Here is a 19,525-nt window from a genome sequence, read left to right on the forward strand (position 1 = left end):
ACAGACTTTAAATCTCTTTTACTCACTCATTTTCTAACGTGGAATTAACTCACTCGGTAGTTATGAATATTTTTAGCCTCTAAATTTATTGATTAAGCTTATTTGTTGAAGTGTTTATTTGGATGACGTGTGCAATGACCAATGAGGATGAGTTATCCACTTTGGTCTCTCATACCTATAAGGTCCCACGGACACTTGAAAATCAACCACTGTTTCCGCCGTTTGGTTCATGTGAATCAGATAATTAGAATTATGATTAAAATGGGCGAAATTGTAATACCAAATAAGTTATAAAAATTTTGGTATTACAATTTTTCATTTTTTGAGATTCTTTTAGAAAAAGTCTAGAGCCACAAAATTTTATACAATTTCTTGTCACAACTGTGATATGACAAAGTGTGATTAGTAAAGAAAAAATAGTAAGTTGATCTGTAAGTAACGGTAAACTACTCATAATTTGCCATGTTAAAATTATGACAAATAAATTATGAAATAATTTATAATTTTAAAATTGTACACAATTTTAGTCGCAATTCGTTAATTATGAACTCTAAAAGTATGGTATTGGAACCACGTCTCTGCCACTCATAATTATTAGACCAAAACACAAAGCATTATCCAATTTTAAATTGTTCATCATAATTGGTCATGGCCGCCACTGATGTCATGCCTGCATTATTTAAGTGTGGTATTTTGGCTATTTTCTGGGTGGGATTCAGTGCACCTCCTTAATAGAGTTCTTTTAAAAATTATTTTTGTTTGAATACATTAAAGAATTGCAAGTAGCAATGCCAAGACTCAAAGACCATGGAGCTTTCCATGGATAAAAATCCCAGTACAATCAATAGATTCAATACCGCACCTTCATGTTTTTGAGTACAGTCTTCTCTCTATCTGTCTCTCTCTAAAATTTTCTGTTTAGCGTCTTGTTTTGAAGCATAACAAATGGAGGGAAGAAAGGTCATTGGTTGGGCTGCTAGAGACCAATCTGGACACCTCTCTCCTTACTCATTCACTCTCAGGTTCCTCTCTCTCTCTCTCTGTCTCTCTCTCTAGTCTCTTCAGTGAGTAATTCATTTTTCATTGCCTTTGTTAAACAGGAAAACAGGTCCAGAAGATGTAGTATTCAAGGTTTTGTACTGTGGGATGGACCACACAGATCTTCATCAAATGAGGAATGAGATTCACTCCACTAACTATCCTTTGGTCCCAGGGTAGGCACCTTTTCTATCTCCAATTACATAATTCGTTTACAACTTTAAAGACCAAAATCAGAGAACCACACCTTGTATATTTTTAGGTTGATCATGCTGCTATGCTTGAAATCTGTTTCTTAATTTGTCAATCACGTTTATTTGATTTGTAGGCATGAAGTGGTGGGAGAAGTTGTGGAGTTGGGATCAGAAGTAAAAAAGTTCAGAGTGGGAGACGTAGTAGGAGTTGGGTGTATAGTTGGGTCTTGTGGGGAGTGCTTTTCTTGCAAATCAAACATTGAGCAATACTGCAACAACAGAATCTTCACTTATAATGGCACATACAAAGATGGAAGACCCACTCAGGGAGGCTTCTCTTCTGCCATGGTTGTTCATCAAAAGTATGTGCAAGCAGCAAACTATTCATATTGTTATTGTTAAAAATAATTAGATTTTACCCAATTAATTACTTTGATATGGGTCCATCAATCAATTGATTGATAATTGATATTATTCATCAAACCAATAGGCTATGTCAACAGTTGCGAAAAATGTTTGACCTTAGACTTAGTGTTTAATATATTTGAGGCAATGCAGGTTTGTGGTGGGGATTCCTGAAAAACTAGCACCGGAGCAGGCTGCGCCGCTACTTTGTGCTGGGGTGACAGCTTATAGTCCCTTAAAACAGTTCAATAGGTCTGACAAAGTTGTCAAGGCTGGAATTTTAGGTTTAGGAGGAGTTGGTCATCTGGGTGTTCTAATAGCAAAGGCAATGGGTCATCATGTCACTGTCATAAGCTCTTCTGATAAGAAGAGGGTGGAGGCATTAGAACACTTGGGCGCAGATGATTTTCTGGTGAGCTCCAACAGTGCTGAGATGGAGCAAGCAGTGAACAGCTTGGACTATATCCTCGACACTGTGCCGGCTGTGCATCCTTTGCAATCCTACCTTTCACTTCTCAATGTTGACGGGAAGCTAATATTAGTTGGTGCAGTTCCTAATCCTATGCAGTTTGATTCTGTGGACTTAATCCTAGGTATGCCTGGTCCCCTTAAAAGGTTAAAATAACATGTGTAGGAAGTAGGAACATACTTTGCTTCTTATATTCAAACAATCTTCGCTAATTTGTTCCATAATGGAGACCAAAGTTCCACTTTATGCCATATGTTTAGACAGGATTTCATACCATGGTGTGGCACTGACTAGATAATAAAACTTTGCCCTGGTTAAATATCTTCTCAAATTTGGGTGAACATTGTTATGTACAATGATGGCGACTTTCTCTTGCTATATAGGAAAGAAGACCATATCTGGGAGTTTCATTGGAAGTATAGAGGAGACGCAGGAGATATTGGAGTTCTGGGCTGAGAAGGGTTTAACATCAATGATAGAGGTAGTAAAGATGGATTACGCGAACGAGGCATTTGAAAGAATGGAAAGGAATGATGTAAGGTATAGGTTTGTGCTGGACGTGGCTGGCAGCAACATGGAATCTTGAAGCCCAAATTTGTGCCAACAATTGTAAAATTTTCTGTTTACAATGGCAGTTTCATTTTAAGAATAAAATATTTGGTGTATGTTGGGGTGAACAATATAATAATTTTTGTTTCTACACTCATGATAAGCAACATCAATGCAACATTTCAGTCTGCTTTAGTCCATTTCAATTGTAAGACCTATTAGTAAATGAGTTAATTTAATTATTTTGTCCAAATCTATTAGTACATGAAGTCATTTAAGCATTTTATTTTATATTAATATTAATCAAACAATAAGATTTCTGAAGTAATGCATCTTATGAATGTTTTTATTTAAATTTGTCATATAAAAAGTACATTTAAACAATATCATTTGCTAACTAAAAAATTTACAAAGTGCCATAATTGGTTAGTTTCACATGAACAATATAATAAACAAATTCCTAATTATTTTTAGTAATACTATAGTTAGTACAAATTTTACCACATATAAATCCATATTTTATATAATATCTAAAAGTTAAAGCATATCATTTATTATTAATACGCACTTTTTGAGCCACGTTAGCATAGTATTTCGGTTCATTTTGGTCTATTCGGTTCATTTCAATCTAATTTGGTCTAGTTTGGTCCATATGTTCCATTTCAATTATAAGATCTATTAATAAATAACTAATGAGTTAATCTAATTATTTTTTCCAAATATAATAGTACATGCATTCATTTAAACATCTTTTTTTTTTTAAATTAATATTAATCAAACAATAAGATCTTATGCATCTTATGAATGTTTTCATTTAAAATTTTAATGGTAAAAGGAACATTTAAACTATATCGTTTTCTAACTAAAAAATTTATAAAATGACATGATTGGTTAGTTTCACATCAACAACATAATAAAAAAAATTCCAAAACATTTGTAAGTGATACTATTGTTAATACAAATTTTACCACATACAAGTCTTACAAATCTATATAATATCTAAAAGTTAAAATATAGCATTTATTATTGTTATGCTATTTTTGAGCCATATCAACCAAACCATTTCACCCACTTCACTCCACTTAGGCCCATTTGGTCTATTTCAATTCACTTTAGTCTATTCAATCAAATTTGGCCCATTTCGGTCAATTTAATCTACTTAGGTCCATTCAATCCAATTTGATTTATTTCTTTCAATTTAATCCACTTCGGTTCTTTTGAACTAATTTTCGTTTTTTCAATTTTTGGCTTAAAATTTATTTTTCTCCTTTATTTTTTGGTTGAAAAGTATGAAATTTTATTATATTTCTTTAGTTTTGATCTAAAAATTGAAACAAAATAGGCATAAAAAATTAGAGATATGAGCCCTAAAAAGCAATAGAAATTATAAATATTCAAAAAATTACCCTAAAATTCAGTAATATTCAAAAAATTATCCTAAAATTCAACTTCAAATTACCTGATTATATTTTTACTACAGAAACAAAAGTTGGGAAATCAGTTTCAATCTCCCCCTTTTTCATACCATATAATGTCCTGGTGGTAAAAAGGTAAAGGTCATACAGTTCGTCTCTAACACTTGAAAAAATTCCCCTACGGATTCAGAAAACTCCACTCAATCTCCCTTTATTAACCCATCCCCGCAAACCTTGCTCCCCCGCTAAAACAACCGCGTACATTAAGCTGCAGCTAACCACTAAACAGAAAGCTTCCAGCCAAGAAGATCTCATTCTTTTTTATTTGTATGTAAGTGCAATCTTGAACATCAAGCAATTTACAAGTAAGCTGGAGTTTGGCTAGCGTTTTCAACGCTCATGTTGCGCATATGCGTCTGTCAGTAAGCCCTGTGTACTGTTTATGAGGCCCACAAACTTTTTTTTTTCAACAAAATTTTCATTAAAAATAGGTTCCACAGCATTATTCACACATTTAGAAATTATTTTGCTACAGTATTTTTAGTTTTCAATTTTCAGTAATAAACGATATCCAAACAGACTCTAAAAAGTTGAAAACATTTGAAGTGATGCATACGTGTGCATGTGTGCAATGTCAAGCAACCCACCCACATGCCCAGAGATCAATTGCATCGTGACATTTTGCAATCCAATAAAATACAACCATTAAAACTCAACTAATGCCACAAAAGTTTTTGGTTTCTAGTTTCTACAAATGCTAATCACACCATAACAATAAATTATCAGAACTTACAATAGGTAGCACTCTTCAGGGTACTACAAAGTCCCCCAAGAATGTCACTTCAGATAAAAGAATGAGCTACAATTACTACTGTTACAACAACAATTGGATGTTCCATCTTCCTGGATTGTTAAGCCAGAAGTCAACACGCCAACAGGGTAAGGGTCTCTGCCATTCCATTCTCCATCGGATTGTGGCAGCAGAGCAAAGGTGAATTTTCTGTAGATGCTCAGTCATCTTTTCCCTTGCCTTTTCCTTCAGAAACTTTGGAGCCATCATAAGCAGAAAGGAAGAAAGTACTTTGATTTTTCTGCAAAAACCTGTGAAATGGTTTACCATATACCCAGTAGTTAGCATTGCAGCACGTAAGGAATTGAAATATTCGAAATTCACAACCCATGTTATAACTTGTAGCAAATCACTTAGACAAATGAATGCAATGAAATTCTAGACTAACCCAAAACAAACATTTGTTGACAACTACAATGATCCTGTTTTATTTTTCAATTTGTAAATGTACCCTTCAATATTATATTTCATTTGTTGAAAGCAAATCTGACATGCAATTCATTAATGATTGAATATCACCATTCCACATATGATTGCTACAAGTAAATTAATTATCCTTGCCCATTTGGCATGGAAAACACAACTGCCTGTCCCCAAATAAAGACCTGGAGCAGTTTTTCAGAACTTATAAATATGAATATCATGTATATCTGGACCTCAAACATGAGCATACTCATGAACTGTGATTGAAATGATTTTGGCATGGTTGTAGGAGCTTCAAGGGAAAATGTCTTCTGAGTTTTCATGATACTTAAAATATAGAAACTGAAAGCATATATATCTAGAAATGCAATGCCATTTGCACATTTTCTATATAGCTAAATTGCCTCCCCTAAAGCATCTGATATCAATTTTTTGTTGGATTTATTTGGTTTCTTAACAGAAAGATCACTTCAGAAAAATGCAATTGTGAGCTAGAACTTGATAAAGTAATTGAGTAGATAAGGATGCACTTGTCTTATTTTCACGTATTGAATTAATGGCAGATAAAACAATAAAACCCCTCCAAATATTGCACATAATATAGAAGGGTTGAGTTGGTACTTGAGAAAATCAAGCACTTTCTGTTGCAAGCGGGTCAGCGTTTCCTCTTCAATATTTACAAATGCCAAAAGCTCAGGCAGCTTAACTGCAAACACAAGAAAATTTATTGGAGTTAGAACAAGCCTGAAACATGCAAACATCAATTAAAAATATTTTTTTTTTTAACAAAAGAAAAAGAGTCACTAGCTGTATACAAAAGGAACACAGGAAAACAAGAGCAAAATTAAAAAGAAAGTTTCCTTTCAAACAAAACTGAGGCAAGTCCACACAGGCATATAATCATGAGATGGGCAGAGTACTTTGGACAAAACTTAGGTACAGTTTCTTAGGTGTCGTACCTTGGGTTCCTGCTCCCCCAATTGAATGCAGCCACATAGTTGTATTGACAACAAAAATAAAGTTGTCTTTTTCAAGGACAATTAAATTCAACCATGTAGTTCATTGGCCAATCCAATCCATGGTTAAATTTAATTGGGGAACCTAAGTTCCACACTTAAGAAATTGTACCTAAGTTTTACCCATAAACTTTTTTATAGAGATTTTGAAAGCCTTTTGAGTTATCAATGCAAGGATTAAACCATTAAGAGTCCAAATATGAACAACTTGCTTACAGCCTTAATAGGAAACCTTTCACATGGGCTATATGCAGGAATTTCAACAAGGTGTTGTCACTACCCGTGGTCAAAAAGAAATTCTAACTCAATTATGAGTGTGAAAATCAATGGATTAAAAAATTCCAAGTTAAACTACTAGTTAAGAATTTGATCCTTCCGACAATCTAGGATTCAATTGCTTAAATGTCAAAAAAGAAGAGAACATTTGGTCATTCAACCAAGAATGTGATTAAGAATCTAGGGAAAATGCTCCTTAGATGAAAAAAATAAGGTAGTCCCTAAAAAAGAAGCATTGTTGTAACAACCTAAGGAAAAACGCTAGTCACATCTGCATTATACCTCAAAATGACTAATCATAATTAAAGCTCTTTGTCGTTATTAATAAAACCCAGATTACCCAATAAATGCCCTATGTGGGACTCATCACACCCACACAACACACACTTAGACAATAACCAAATCAGATATAGAGCATCACAATTGCCTTGGGCTTTGACTCAAGTGATATATGGTCAGGTGGGATGGGTCTTAGGATGAGAGAGAAGGAAAGATATGAAAAAGAAGCATTGGAACATCTAGTTTCAATGGGATAGGTGTCATCTTTGAAGGGTTATTTGTTTAATTTATATGAAACTGATTGATGTAAAATGGGTAATTCAAAAATTGGATTCAAATGCTTGTTTTAAGGTGGAAAATGAGAAAAATTTCTATTGTCCCAAAAAGACACAAGGATTTAATCCATGACCTCACCCATCCCTCATTACATGGAGGACATCCATTTGGTCCAAGAACCATTTGTAGCAGAATTGACAGAATTTGATTCAAAAGATATTGAAAGCATAAAATTTGAGGTCATCCATTGATGAAGACACATAGCTATGAAGTATGCACAGGAATGGTGTGGTTGGACTTCGAACCCAGTTAGAGGTACTCTTGCTTGCAGCCTTTGGTGGAGTATTGGGGCAGGATGGGATAGGTTCCATCCATGCGTGTCTATCGAGGTGGAGGACATCGCACAAGTAAGGTTTTAGCATGCTGTATGATGTGGAAATCAATCTCTTAAAAGAGTTGTATCCTAACCTGTATGCTTGCTCAGTTAACCAAAATGCCTCAGTCCATTCAGTAATGGATAGCCAGTTAGGTGGGAAAGGGCAGACCTGGAAAGTTAGATTTCACAAAGGGTTTTCATGGTTGGGAATTGGGGTCTGTAATTTCTTTCCTAGATGAAATGGAGATTCAAAAGGAGTGGTGGCTTTATTTTTAACTCCTATTATGAGACTATCCAAGGTACACTGACTAAACTAACTCTATCCCCTGGAAGAGTATTTGGTGTATTAAGGCCTACGAGGGTCTCATTCTTTGTTTAAACAGCAACTTGGGGGAAGATTCTTGTGATAATCAAGTGAGGTTTTTCTTTAGTGGGATGGTGTTGCATGTGCCCGTGTAGTGAAGGGATGATATATTATTTTTTGATCCATTGTGATGTAGCATATGTTTTATGGACTTCAGTATTTAGAGCCTTTGGGATTCATTGGGTGTTACTAAGGAGGGTGGCCGGTCTTTTATTTGGACAGGAAGCACTCCTTGGATATTTGAAACCTTTTCCCATTATGTTTGATGAGGCTATTGCTTTGGAGCGAAATAGTTGTATTTTTGAAGATATAGAAAGATCAAAGGCTCAGTTGGAATCATTGCTGATTTGCACTATGTATGATTGGTCCCGTGTGTGGGGCCTTACGATTTGTAACTCCCTTCTAGATTTCACAGAATCACTTAACTTTTGTGCAAGATTTAAAAAAAAAAAAAAAAAAAAAAAAAAAATGTTGTGTGTCATCATTATGAACATGCAGTAATCTATTCTAATAATCAAATACCATTGCTTATTAATAGATGCTCAAGAGAACATCATAATCCAAGCAGGCTGCGTCAGTTCTCATCAGACAGAACATATAAAGCCTTTCTAACAAACATACCAAAGAGGCGCAGTAGATGTTCAGCACCATAAACAGTTGATGGAGAGACATTATCCACGACTGCTTCATGATATTGTTTGCGCTCCTTCTTGTATAAGAGCATCACTGGAAGTGCTTTGTCGAAATAACACCTTATTCCTTTCAAGATCTCTCCTATTGAATCAGTCATCCTGTATTTAAGAGAAATTGGCCATGCCACCATTATCAGTCTTGCTGGAGGTTCCAACCTACATCCTAAAGTAATACAAGGAGACAGGGATTTGATTCTAAAATGAATTTAATAGAGCCTACTTGTATAAAATTAACTAGAGCATCATCATAACTTCAAGTGTTGTGGAAACTTATGGACAAACCTGGATGCATGTCATAACATGAATGTATGCATGTATGATAAAAAGCTAACCTCCCTACGTAAGGAGTAGGACACAGCACCCATTTTTATTTGGGAATATTTCACATTTAGCTCCATCTAAGCAGAGACACGGACATGGACATGACACTATACGGGACATGTCAACATGGCAATTCTTAAAAAATTTAGACAATATACGTCAGTGTACATGGCAATTAAATTTTATATATATATATATATATATATTTTTTTTTTTTTTTGAAGCATATCTTATGTTTATTTTAGGTTTTGAACATAAATAACACCCATCAAAATCTTGGAAAAAATATCTAAAATTAATTTAAAACATCAATAAATTGTAATATCTATTCGTGAGAGGAAAAAAAGAAAGACAACTTGAGAAAAAAAGAAAAGAAGAAGAATAACAGCGTTTACTGACTTAATAGTGTAGTTGGGTACTGGCTAGCCACTAACGGGAGACATGAGAGTGTTTGACTAGTATAGAAATAAAGGTTTAAAACAAAAAGAAGAAAAAAAGATGGGGACAAAGTTTTTCCCCAAACCAATTTGGAGGAGTCTCCTTCAACCCACTATGTGGCAATTGGTAAAACCATCCACATGCACTATTAGTCACATGACTTATTTAATTAATCATGAAACTTGTTTAAACAATACACGTGGAGGGTTTTATGAGTTGGAACAGTTTGGAGGTAAACTTTTTTGGGGGAAAAAAAAGAACTTGAAGTTGAGACAGTGTAAGGGTTGGCAATACTTCTAAAAACAGATGAAGAGCAGCATCACACCAGACAGAGTAGCACCGGTGAGCAAAGATGAGCACTGAGGAGCCAAGTCCAAAGTCTCTAGGTGCAGCTCAGAGAGAGAGAGATAGAGAGATAACAAACGCCAGTGTTCCAGAGCAAGAAAGTGAGAGGTTGATAGAAAATTTACAGCCTTAAAGCATAATTGAGGTTTCAGATTGAGCTAGGTTGTAAAAATCTCTTTTTCTACTTTTTTTAATTAGTTTTTTCTCCTCTGTGTTGGGGACCATGTCCCAGCCATGTCTGAAATAAATAAATAAATACACTACAAAAACTTGTAAGCAAACATGTCCCAGGCATGTCAGTGACCAACATGGACTCTCCAGGCATTTTGCCATGATCATGCTTCCTAGTGCTTCATTGATCAAATAAATGCAAAAGAAAATTTTCTTTGAAAATCACCTCCAGGTTGAGACCGTGCCGGGACTGTGTCCCAGTCATGTCTAAAATATTTATAAATAAATAAATCGCTAGACGCTACACGAACTTGTGGGCAACTATGTCCCAGGAGTGTCTGTGACCAACATAGACACTTTGGGCATTTTGCCATGTTCGTGCTTCCAAGTGCTCCATCATCTTTGAAAATTATCACAATCTGCAGGAAGATTGTTAAAGAGGATATTGACCTATTACAAAGGCAAGGATTTCAAAAAACTGAGAAAATTAAAAACTTTGGTGTTCAAATCTTATATTGTCCTATCAGATGCAAATGAGAGGTGGAAACTGAAAAGATGATACTAGGAGTCACTCAAAAGATGATACTGGTATTGTAGCATGGGCAGATTGGCCCAGCTCAACACCAACTAGATTCTTCAAGCCTTCTTCAAACTCAGACATGAGAGAAGCCTCACTTTAGATAGTTAAATATAAATATAAAGAAACTTAAAATAGTTTAGGCATGCTATGAAATACCATCTTGTTGATAAGAACCCAATTTGGAACTTAAATCAGCAAATGATATTAGTTTCATGTGTGTGTGAGTGTGTTGGTCCTAAGGGAAGGGGAAGGCGAAATCTTTTTTCTTTTTTTTATAAGTAGAGGGGAAGGTGAAATCTGAACTAGTGACTTTTGCTTCATGAGGCATAGTCCTTAACCGATTGTGCTACCCCTCAGGGTTAATCCAGAAAATGATATCCTAGCAAGCAACCAAATAATTCCCACCCCCCCCCCCCCACAAAAAAAAATAACAACGTTGCAAGAAAAAAATTAACATCTTAATTTATCATTGCAAAACAAATTATAGAAGCAACAACAATTCAAATCACAACCACAGACACAAGAGGAGAAGAATCTAGAATATGGATTTAATTATGATAGACACCAAGCAATTCCAACAGGAATTAAGTAAATCTTACATGCCATCCTTCTTTGCCCTGTACTCAAGGTACTTCGTCAAAATGTCATCAACAGTTGGTGAACGAGGAAGTTTAACAAGCTGCAGAAAAAAGGATTTTCCTTCAATATATTACTGAATTACATGCTTTTCCCCTATAAAAGTATATTACAAAATTAGGATTTAGTAGGAAAATGTATCAGCTGAAAAAAAAATGTGTTTATTTTTCAAGCATCCTTGCAGTTATAATAGGAGAAAAGTGTTCCAACACTTTGTAGATACCTTTTTTTTATTGTGTTCAATAACATTTCAAGCTTACCTTGTCCTGCTGGGTAACAAACTCCCAATCATCAACCAGTTGCTTCCTTAGAGTAGATGGAATTTGAATCTTGACAAGCTTTTCCAGAGATACATTGTCCTTCTTAAAATCATGAAAGCACATTTAGTCTAGCATTTATGATAGTTACATCAAAAACAAAAAGAGCAGCTGAATTTAACGACATCACTATGAAACATCTTTGTGTATGTATAATCTTATGGGCAGTTTCACCTCAAGCAAAGTCCACTCAACTCAAAGATTAAATACATATACCTCAAGCAAAAAAAAAAAAAAAAAAAAAAAAAAAAAAAAAAAATTACAAAAAGAACAATCAATCTCCAAATAGTGAAATCATATCTCTATATTTCTTCTTATTCATTTTTTGCTTGAAATCTGTGCCAGTAAAGCTTATTGAACAATTTACGTAATCATTACAGCCCTAAAAATTACAATTATTGGCTGTAAGTCTACCAGAAGGGAGGAAAACTAGAAATAGCAGAGCAACCCAGAGATATAGAGCATGTGAGAACCAATGCATCCGAAAATATCCAGAAAATGAAAAACAAGAATCTTTAAGAAATATATTTGACCATAATACAAACCAAACCTCAACGCCTGATTCACTCTTTCGCTTCTTCCCTTTTGACACTGCAAAGAAATTTCAACATGTTAAATCATTAAGTAAACCAAGTTTTCAATGATTACAAGCATATATTTTTTGCAATGACTCACAATAAATCACTTGAGAATAAAAAAATAAAAATAAAATTATGCTTGAGTGAGATGGAGTGAGCAAAAGAGAAGGGAAAGTGAGGGGGAAGTCTACCTCTCATCATGCTGTCTGCTAGAAGGGGGATGGGGGAACAGAGAGAGAGAGAGAATTTAGAGATGTATTTTTACCAGCATGCCCTGATTAAAATGGTTTAAAGTGAGAATAAACTTGACATTTCACACATTTGTCTTAAGAGCCCATTAATAGCTTCTCAAATCAGCCCAATTTTTGGTGGATTGATTTTGGTAGGCCTGGAGGGTTTGGCCTCCCCCTCCCTCCCCTTTTGCCCCCTACCAAACAAGGGGATTTCATCAATCTCTTCCCTCTCCCTCCTCCCCACTTTCATCCTTCCACCAATTCCCCAAATAAACATGGCAATGGGATGTGTTTGCGATTTTTTTATTTATTTATAAGTTTCGCACGCACTTAGTGGGTTTCGAACCCATGACCTCACCCGCCATCCCATTATTAAGAGATAAGAAAGTGGGTTCCAGCTAACACAACATGTAGAGTCTCTTGTCATTGAATAAGGGACACAGGTTCGAATTATGCCTACGCCAAAAACCAATTGATATTTTAATCTAAAGATAAAGAGCAATCATCATAGAGATGATGCCCTAGGATCAAATACTATTGTATATATTAAAAGAATAAAAATAAAAACTATAGCTCATTGGCAAGTCTAAGAAGCCATGAAAAGTTGAGAAATCTAATTTGGTTTACATTGCATTTTTTTTTAATGTATACAATAGACTGGAGACCACGTCTCATGAAGTGGAGGTCGCTAGTTTGAATCTCCATTTCCTCCTTCCCTTGGGGCCAATATATATTTATCACTAAATAAATAAAGGTGACAATATGGAGTACAGGTTTCCTATAACTATTTCCAATTTTCAACGCCTTGCGGACATCATGGATGAAGTCCCCCATGGACTCTTCTATTTTTTGTATAGACTTCCAATACTAATAAACAATTAGCAATTAATTTCTAGTTCTTTAGAGTTCCAGGAGACAAAAAACCATATTCTCATAATTTCTTGAGTCCAAGAAACTTGGGAAGGCTTGGTGAACATAATATTATATCCATGCTCCATCTTGAAGGGGATTAGTTAAAAAGTATCACATAGAGTACAAGTGATATCATCTGTTACTATTTTAAGTAAGCAGTAAAAGGGGACTTAACTAAACTGGTCAGAAAGCCTAGTTTTCAATATCCCTCCCATTGCAGAAAAATGTTACACAAACACATGAACTTTTAGTTTTACAACCTTAAAAGAGAGAGAAAATAGAAACAAATTTTATTCCACTTTTCGAGTACAACTGCCCTAATTGCACAGCAGTTTCATAGGACCTCCAAACAAAGTAAGTATACAACCAACATATAACAAAAAACAACAACAACAACAACAGCAGTAGCAACAATAAGTATGATATTGATGATAAAGAATAGTTAGTCAATTAAATCATGAAAAACAACCAATTTTAAGAAGAGAAAAGGAAGTGAGATGTGGAAATAATGGATACCATTATTCTTGAGGTCTTCTTTCTCGACTTTCGCATCTACAATTTCAAAAGCATAATAAGTTATATTAATAGCCATATGAGTAATAAAATAAGGTATTACCATAATAGGAAGGTAAGACTAGACGGAATGAGCTTGTACAGTAAGTTTCTAGTGAATATGATGACAGGTGTGTATGCGTGCTTTTGTTGTTGATGTTGGGGGGGGAGGTGTTATATGCACTTTGTCCAGGCTAATTGTTTTAAAAGGGAAAGAAGCATCACCAGGTAGAGCCTTTATGTGTACTCTCCTTAACATGATTACAAGAATGTTACCCACTTCCCTCCCCCCAAAAGATTTAGGGGGAAAAAAGGAATCTTACTGGTCAATTAAGTGATTATTAGATATGGTAATTAAAGGGCCTAATGCACATACACAAACACAAATGAATGTCCAAAGGGAGTGAAGGCTCTGTGAAACTGCTACTTGAGCTTTTAACACACTAATGCAAATCTAAAAAAGAATAAAGCTAACCTGTAGAGCTTTTTGGTTTTGTCTGAGCCGAACGTCCTGACTTTACATTTTTGTCTACACCCTGTTTTTTGTCAAGAGCCTGCTGTTTCACGACATTCTCTTCAGTATGTTTCATCAGACGGTCCACACCTACCCATTCGTCCCAACTGTTGGAAAGATGTCGAAGCCATTGTAATGATTTCTGTTTCCCTTTTTGAAAAGGGGCATAATTATTAATGGAAGCAGACATTTCCAGCTAAAATAATAAAGGTGACCAAGTTCCTTTCACAGAAATATGATAAATTATCAAGAGGTTATTCAGTAGAAATAATAAGAAGAATTGTGGGCCGTTGTATATAAAATATGCTCATAATCTATGCAAGTAGCCACTAAAATCATATGAGCAGTATTCTACTAAACCCTAAACCGCATTTCTATGTGTCTTCAAAAACAAAAAGGTGATGAAAATAAGAAAAACAATATATAATATCCTTTTTGCAGCATTCATGTATTGCAACTGAAAATGTATATATTCAATTTTAATCCTTAAGTGTAAATTAAATGATTAAGTAACAGTTTGAACTTCAATATTTCCAATGTCAGCATTGTGAAACTTTTAAGAAACCAAACCTTTTATCTATTTCTCATTAAATTTATTTTCAAATGGTATGACCTTTCCACTCTGATAATTGCCTCTTAGGTGACATAATTATAAATAACAAGCTTTGAAATTCATATACCACATTTCAAATAGCAACATCCAAATTGCAGATTACCTGGTACCAGAAAATAACTCAGGGCCTTTTTGTTGATCAAAATAGTTGAGTTTCCAAAATATTAGCGTTGCTCTAAATTCTAATTTATGTACCTCATTACTTTTGAAATCTGAAATCAAACAATGTAATAAAGTAGGCAGAACAGAAGACATACTCACTTTTTGTTCCAACCCTGCAAAATAGCAAGAGTTATGTCACTTACTACCATAATCACATGATTCTTTATTCACCCTACACATTCAGCTAAACCAAGCAGTCATATTTGCCTGAATTAAAATTTAATTCTATCTCAAGCCATTATATGCCCTAGGCAACCGCAAAGAAATCAGGAAAGATTGAAAGAGAAGAAAAAGGCCAAACTTACAAGGTAGTGAACAAAGTATCTCCATTCCTTCTTCCTAAGCTCAGCCTTTTGGACCTATAACATCAAAAAATACAGTTCATTAGACTATTAACACAGAATTTTTTTTTTTTTAAAAGCAAAAAGAGAGGGAGAGAGAGTAATAAATTCTAACATGACAATAAATTTAAATTACATAGTACCAATTATACAGGAATCAAACCTTTTTCTTTTCCTAATTAATACACCAAACATTAATACTTATGCTAACTGAGCCTCGTCTTCGTTTTTGTGCAAATTTGAGACCACAGAGACCAATACAGCCAGTAAAGAAGCAGATTCAAATTAGAATCGCAAAACCCACATTTGAAAAAACAATTTGAAACTCAATAAACCCTAATTTTTTTTTTTTTTTGGTTGATAAGTCCCTAATTTTCTCATCAACCAGTAGCCACAACCTTAAATTGTTAATCATTCAGCTACAAATGCACTATTTCCCTAAATTTTCTCAGAAAACCACACCCAGTCCAGGATTGCGGTTCAAATACCCCAACTAGTTAAGCTCAAAGCAATTAACACTCTCATCTCATTCTTTAGCAAAAATAAAACCAGAAGTATAACTAATAATATAAACTTAGGGCAAAGAAATACACATAATTAAGCAAAGTAAACTCAAAATTATCTTTTTGTTTTTCTAATTCGAAAAAACTAGGGCAAAGAGAAAAGAAAAAGGGAGTGCCTTGGCTTCGTAGAGACGAGGGCCGTGGTAAGCGAGCACCTTCTCGCCCTCGGAGTAAAGGCTCGATTTGGACGGAGGAGTGTCGCCGCTCGAGGTGTCGCCGTCGCTGGCCGAGTCGTCCTTCGAAGAGTTCCCCATTTTCTCACTCAGTCACCGATCTGAGAGCTACAGAGCAGTTGCAGAACGTTTCAAAATCTGGGTGTCGTTACTCGTTTCAAAATCCGTAAAAAGTAGATTTGCAAATTGCGATAAGGCCCAATATTTTAGTATTATTTAATGGCACTTTCTTTTCATCCTTTTCTTTTTCTTTTTTTTGGGATTTGAACAAAATTTAAATTGCCTATTTGTAATTTAAAATTTTATACTTTACCCATCTGAAATTTAACCGAAATTTAAATTACCTGTAATTAGAAATCTCATAATAAAAATGTTCTACTATATCCTTTTTGATTTTATTTAATCTTGTATTTTTATGTTTTTTAAGGATAGAGACATCAAAGTGGAGCAAAACTACATATTTAGCCTTATTTTTAATAGAGATATGTTACGAAACTCTAATTGAACTAACTTCAGGTAGGTAAAGTGTCAAATTTTAAACCACAGATAGGCAACTTAAATTTTGGTTAAACCACAAGTGGGTAAATTGTAATTTGCCATTTTCTTTTTCTTTTTCTTACCCATTCACCTTATGCTTACGCAGTTTTTTTTTTAAATAATAAAAAAATTCAATTGTTACCATGAGTTGGGAATTTAGATCTTGATTCTCCTTATAAAAGAGACCAATAAATTCTACTCGGTTACAATGCTATTGACACTAGGGATAATTAGGATTGTACACCAAAACTTGATCCATCCAACACAACCTTCTAAATCAAACTCGAAAACCGATCGACCCAAAGTCAGTGATAATTGGCCGCAACTCTCAGGCTCCAACAACCGAGACCAGTGAGTTGGTTGGTGGGTCTTCCCATAAAAATCTAATTCCAACCAACTTGACTGATCTATACATTAGAATCACGTTGCTTTCTACAAATAAGAGGAGTCCCCTGGTCATTTATTGATAGATCTATCGAGATCCAGCCAGATCTCAACATATTCAACCATATACTGGCCAAATCCCTCTTTCCCAACTCTGATAGAGGACCAACTCACCTTAATAGACTCCTCTTACAGGTCAACAAGGAGTTTAAATTTTGGAGATCTGAAATGGTCAGATTGGTTCCGAGTTGGGCTTAACCCTGACCTAGACCAACTCATGGATAGCCCTAGGGATATAATTAAGTTTTGACAATGTTTGTAGAGAAATGCTATGATATAATTGTGGAAAAATTATATAAAAGTGCTCAAAGTTTATACCCTAATGTTAATATAATATGTTGTATGATAAAAATAGTATTATTGGTTGGTCTATGTGAAAATATATAACTTCCAGGATACAATAAATTGCTAATAATCGCATAGTTTGGGATGGAAAAAAATTCATTAATTTTTTGAATTAAAAAAAAAATCGATGGTAAGCTAAAATTTTAAGTTTATGATACACAATACTAATACTAAATATTTTAATGTATTTTTTTAAAAAAATGAATAGGGATAATAAATCCAAGAATAAAAACTTGTTAGTTCTCAGCCATTAAATTTCTATTATAATTAGAGTTATAAGAATAATATATTTATTTATTTGATGGGTAAAGATATATTATTAGAAAGAAAGAGGAGAGCAATCCATCTCCATCAGAGGAGATGAAAAAGAGGAGATGGGATTATGGGCAAGATAATATAAAGGTAAAAATGTAAAACTGACATTTTAATTTTCATTTTTTTTTTATTTCAGTCCTTTAACTTTCAGTTTTGTCAATTTAGTGCTATAACTTTTAATTTTTGTCAATATAGGACCTCCGTTACAACTCAGTTAGTAGCTGCTATTAAACCCCGCCGTTTTACCTTTTTTTTTTCTTTTTCTTTTTTTAGAAATCGGCCATCGACTCGGCGAGTCGCGAGAAATCGCCTTGGTCCATCTGCTCCGATTGCTTCGGGGACTGGTGCGGAGCGACGAGGCGGATGTGAGGGAGGACATTGACGCCGAAGAGAGTGAAGCTCTGCTGAGACTCTTTGAACTCCGATTTTCTTTCATTTTGGGTTGGCTGGGAGATTTATGCTTGCTACTGTGTTCTTTGTGCGTTTGTTTTTGGAGAAAAATTCTGGGTTTTTTTGTGTTTGATTCAAATTTGATGTATTTTTATGTTTTAAATTTTGTTTTATGTTTTTTAATTTTGTTAAAATTAAAATTTTAATTTTTTAAATTTGTATGCTGACGTGTCATGGGTGATGTGGCATTTTTATAATATTTTAATTGCTCCGGCTGCCACCTCAGTAATTTCAGTCGGTTGACTGACGGAAAGGACTAAAATGGAACGCGTAAATTGGTTTTAGGGACTAAAAGTGGAAAAAATAAAATGTAGGGACTAAAATGGAAAAACGTCAAAATGTAGGGACTAAAAGTGCATTTACGCCTTTCATATTTCATACTCTGTTTTAACTTATTTTTGAATATATCTGTTTTGCTATTTTCTTCTTTATAATCTATTTTATCATTGTTTACGCTTCTATATTACTGCTGTGCCCTCTCTTGGGTAGTTAATGGTATTAGAGCTATGGATGGTAGATGTATGAGTTTTATTTCTTTGCAATTAAGAAGTTACTAGGAACTTATTACTAACCACTGATATCCTTGCTATAGGGACCACCTCCTCGGGAAACTCCATTGCGGGACCACCCAAACAACGCCAGTTCGTCGGCTAACAAAACGGGCTGACCAACGCAAATACTATGGTTTGCCAACGAGTGTAAGGCTGACCAACGCTATCAAGGAGCAAGTAGTGGCTATGCTGTAATATAAGTTCCTAGTAACTTCTTAATTGCAAAAGTCTATTATCTAAAGTAGAGTACAAAAGTGATTTTGACCCTCCCAGAATAGTGAAGAATACAAAACACATGAATTGAGCAAGAAGACGATGATAAAGGATTGAAGAAGAAGCCAACCAAATACTCATTTTCTTCTTCCCAAATGAGGGCTGAGAGAAATAATATCTATAGCATTTATACAACATTTTCACAACAACCTTGTTATTATTAGTGAGAAAGAAAGTAATTTTAGTGGTGAGTTCAGATTAAAGCCAGCAACAACTTTTCATCTAAGACTTATTATTAAAGTATTGTAAAAATGTATGAATATAATAACACTTCCCATTTACTTCTCTGTTTTTGGATAAATTGCAAATTACGAAGTTTAGATACACCCTAAATTTTTTGCATATTGGCACCTGAGGACCAAGCTCTCAAATATAAACTTTTTGCTATGGCTTCTATTACGCGTACCGGGTGCAATTGATGTTTGTATTCCAATACTTGGAAAGACCACCCTACCGTGAAGGACATCTTCATTACAATCAAAGCCTTTGTTGTGGGTTTGATTTTAACAACCAGGTTCATTCATCCATGTACTTTCACA

At 34.6% G+C, this 19,525-nt stretch overlaps 2 protein-coding genes across 7 annotated transcripts; one reads left to right on the top strand and one right to left on the bottom strand.

Moving 5' to 3' along the window:
- The first annotated feature begins 717 nt into the window (after window positions 1-717).
- Window positions 718-2,855, top strand: LOC112030041 (cinnamyl alcohol dehydrogenase 1). 2 transcript variants are annotated; one of them, XM_024062723.2, is made up of 5 exons: window positions 718-1,022; window positions 1,101-1,214; window positions 1,367-1,594; window positions 1,791-2,230; window positions 2,490-2,855. In XM_024062723.2, exons 1-5 carry the CDS (start codon window positions 946-948, stop codon window positions 2,690-2,692), a joined length of 1,062 nt encoding a protein of 353 aa, XP_023918491.1. In that variant the 5' UTR covers window positions 718-945; the 3' UTR covers window positions 2,693-2,855. The 2 variants fall into 2 exon arrangements, with proteins under 2 accessions (XP_023918491.1, XP_065625343.1); XM_065769271.1 differs by having other exon boundaries at window positions 718-876.
- A 1,894-nt stretch (window positions 2,856-4,749) lies between these two features.
- LOC112030052 (protein MRG1) lies at window positions 4,750-16,255 on the bottom strand. 5 transcript variants are annotated; one of them, XM_024062735.2, is made up of 11 exons: window positions 16,015-16,254; window positions 15,300-15,353; window positions 15,094-15,107; window positions 14,181-14,326; window positions 13,670-13,705; window positions 11,981-12,021; window positions 11,374-11,472; window positions 11,077-11,156; window positions 8,552-8,721; window positions 5,965-6,049; window positions 4,750-5,171 (listed from the first exon to the last, which is right to left on the bottom strand). In XM_024062735.2, the coding sequence occupies exons 1-11, from the start codon at window positions 16,150-16,152 to the stop codon at window positions 5,081-5,083; spliced, it is 954 nt and encodes a 317-aa protein (XP_023918503.1). In that variant the 5' UTR covers window positions 16,153-16,254; the 3' UTR covers window positions 4,750-5,080. The 5 variants fall into 5 exon arrangements, with proteins under 5 accessions (XP_023918503.1, XP_023918502.1, XP_065625342.1 ...); XM_024062734.2 differs by having other exon boundaries at window positions 11,374-11,475; window positions 16,015-16,253; XM_065769270.1 differs by lacking the exon at window positions 15,094-15,107 and having other exon boundaries at window positions 14,181-14,361; window positions 16,015-16,255.
- Window positions 16,256-19,525: the final 3,270 nt, after the last annotated feature.

The sequence above is a fragment of the Quercus suber genome, unplaced genomic scaffold, assembly GCF_002906115.3.
Source record: "Quercus suber isolate HL8 unplaced genomic scaffold, Cork oak 2.0 scaffold_1100, whole genome shotgun sequence".
Classification (NCBI taxonomy): Eukaryota; Viridiplantae; Streptophyta; class Magnoliopsida; order Fagales; family Fagaceae; genus Quercus; species Quercus suber.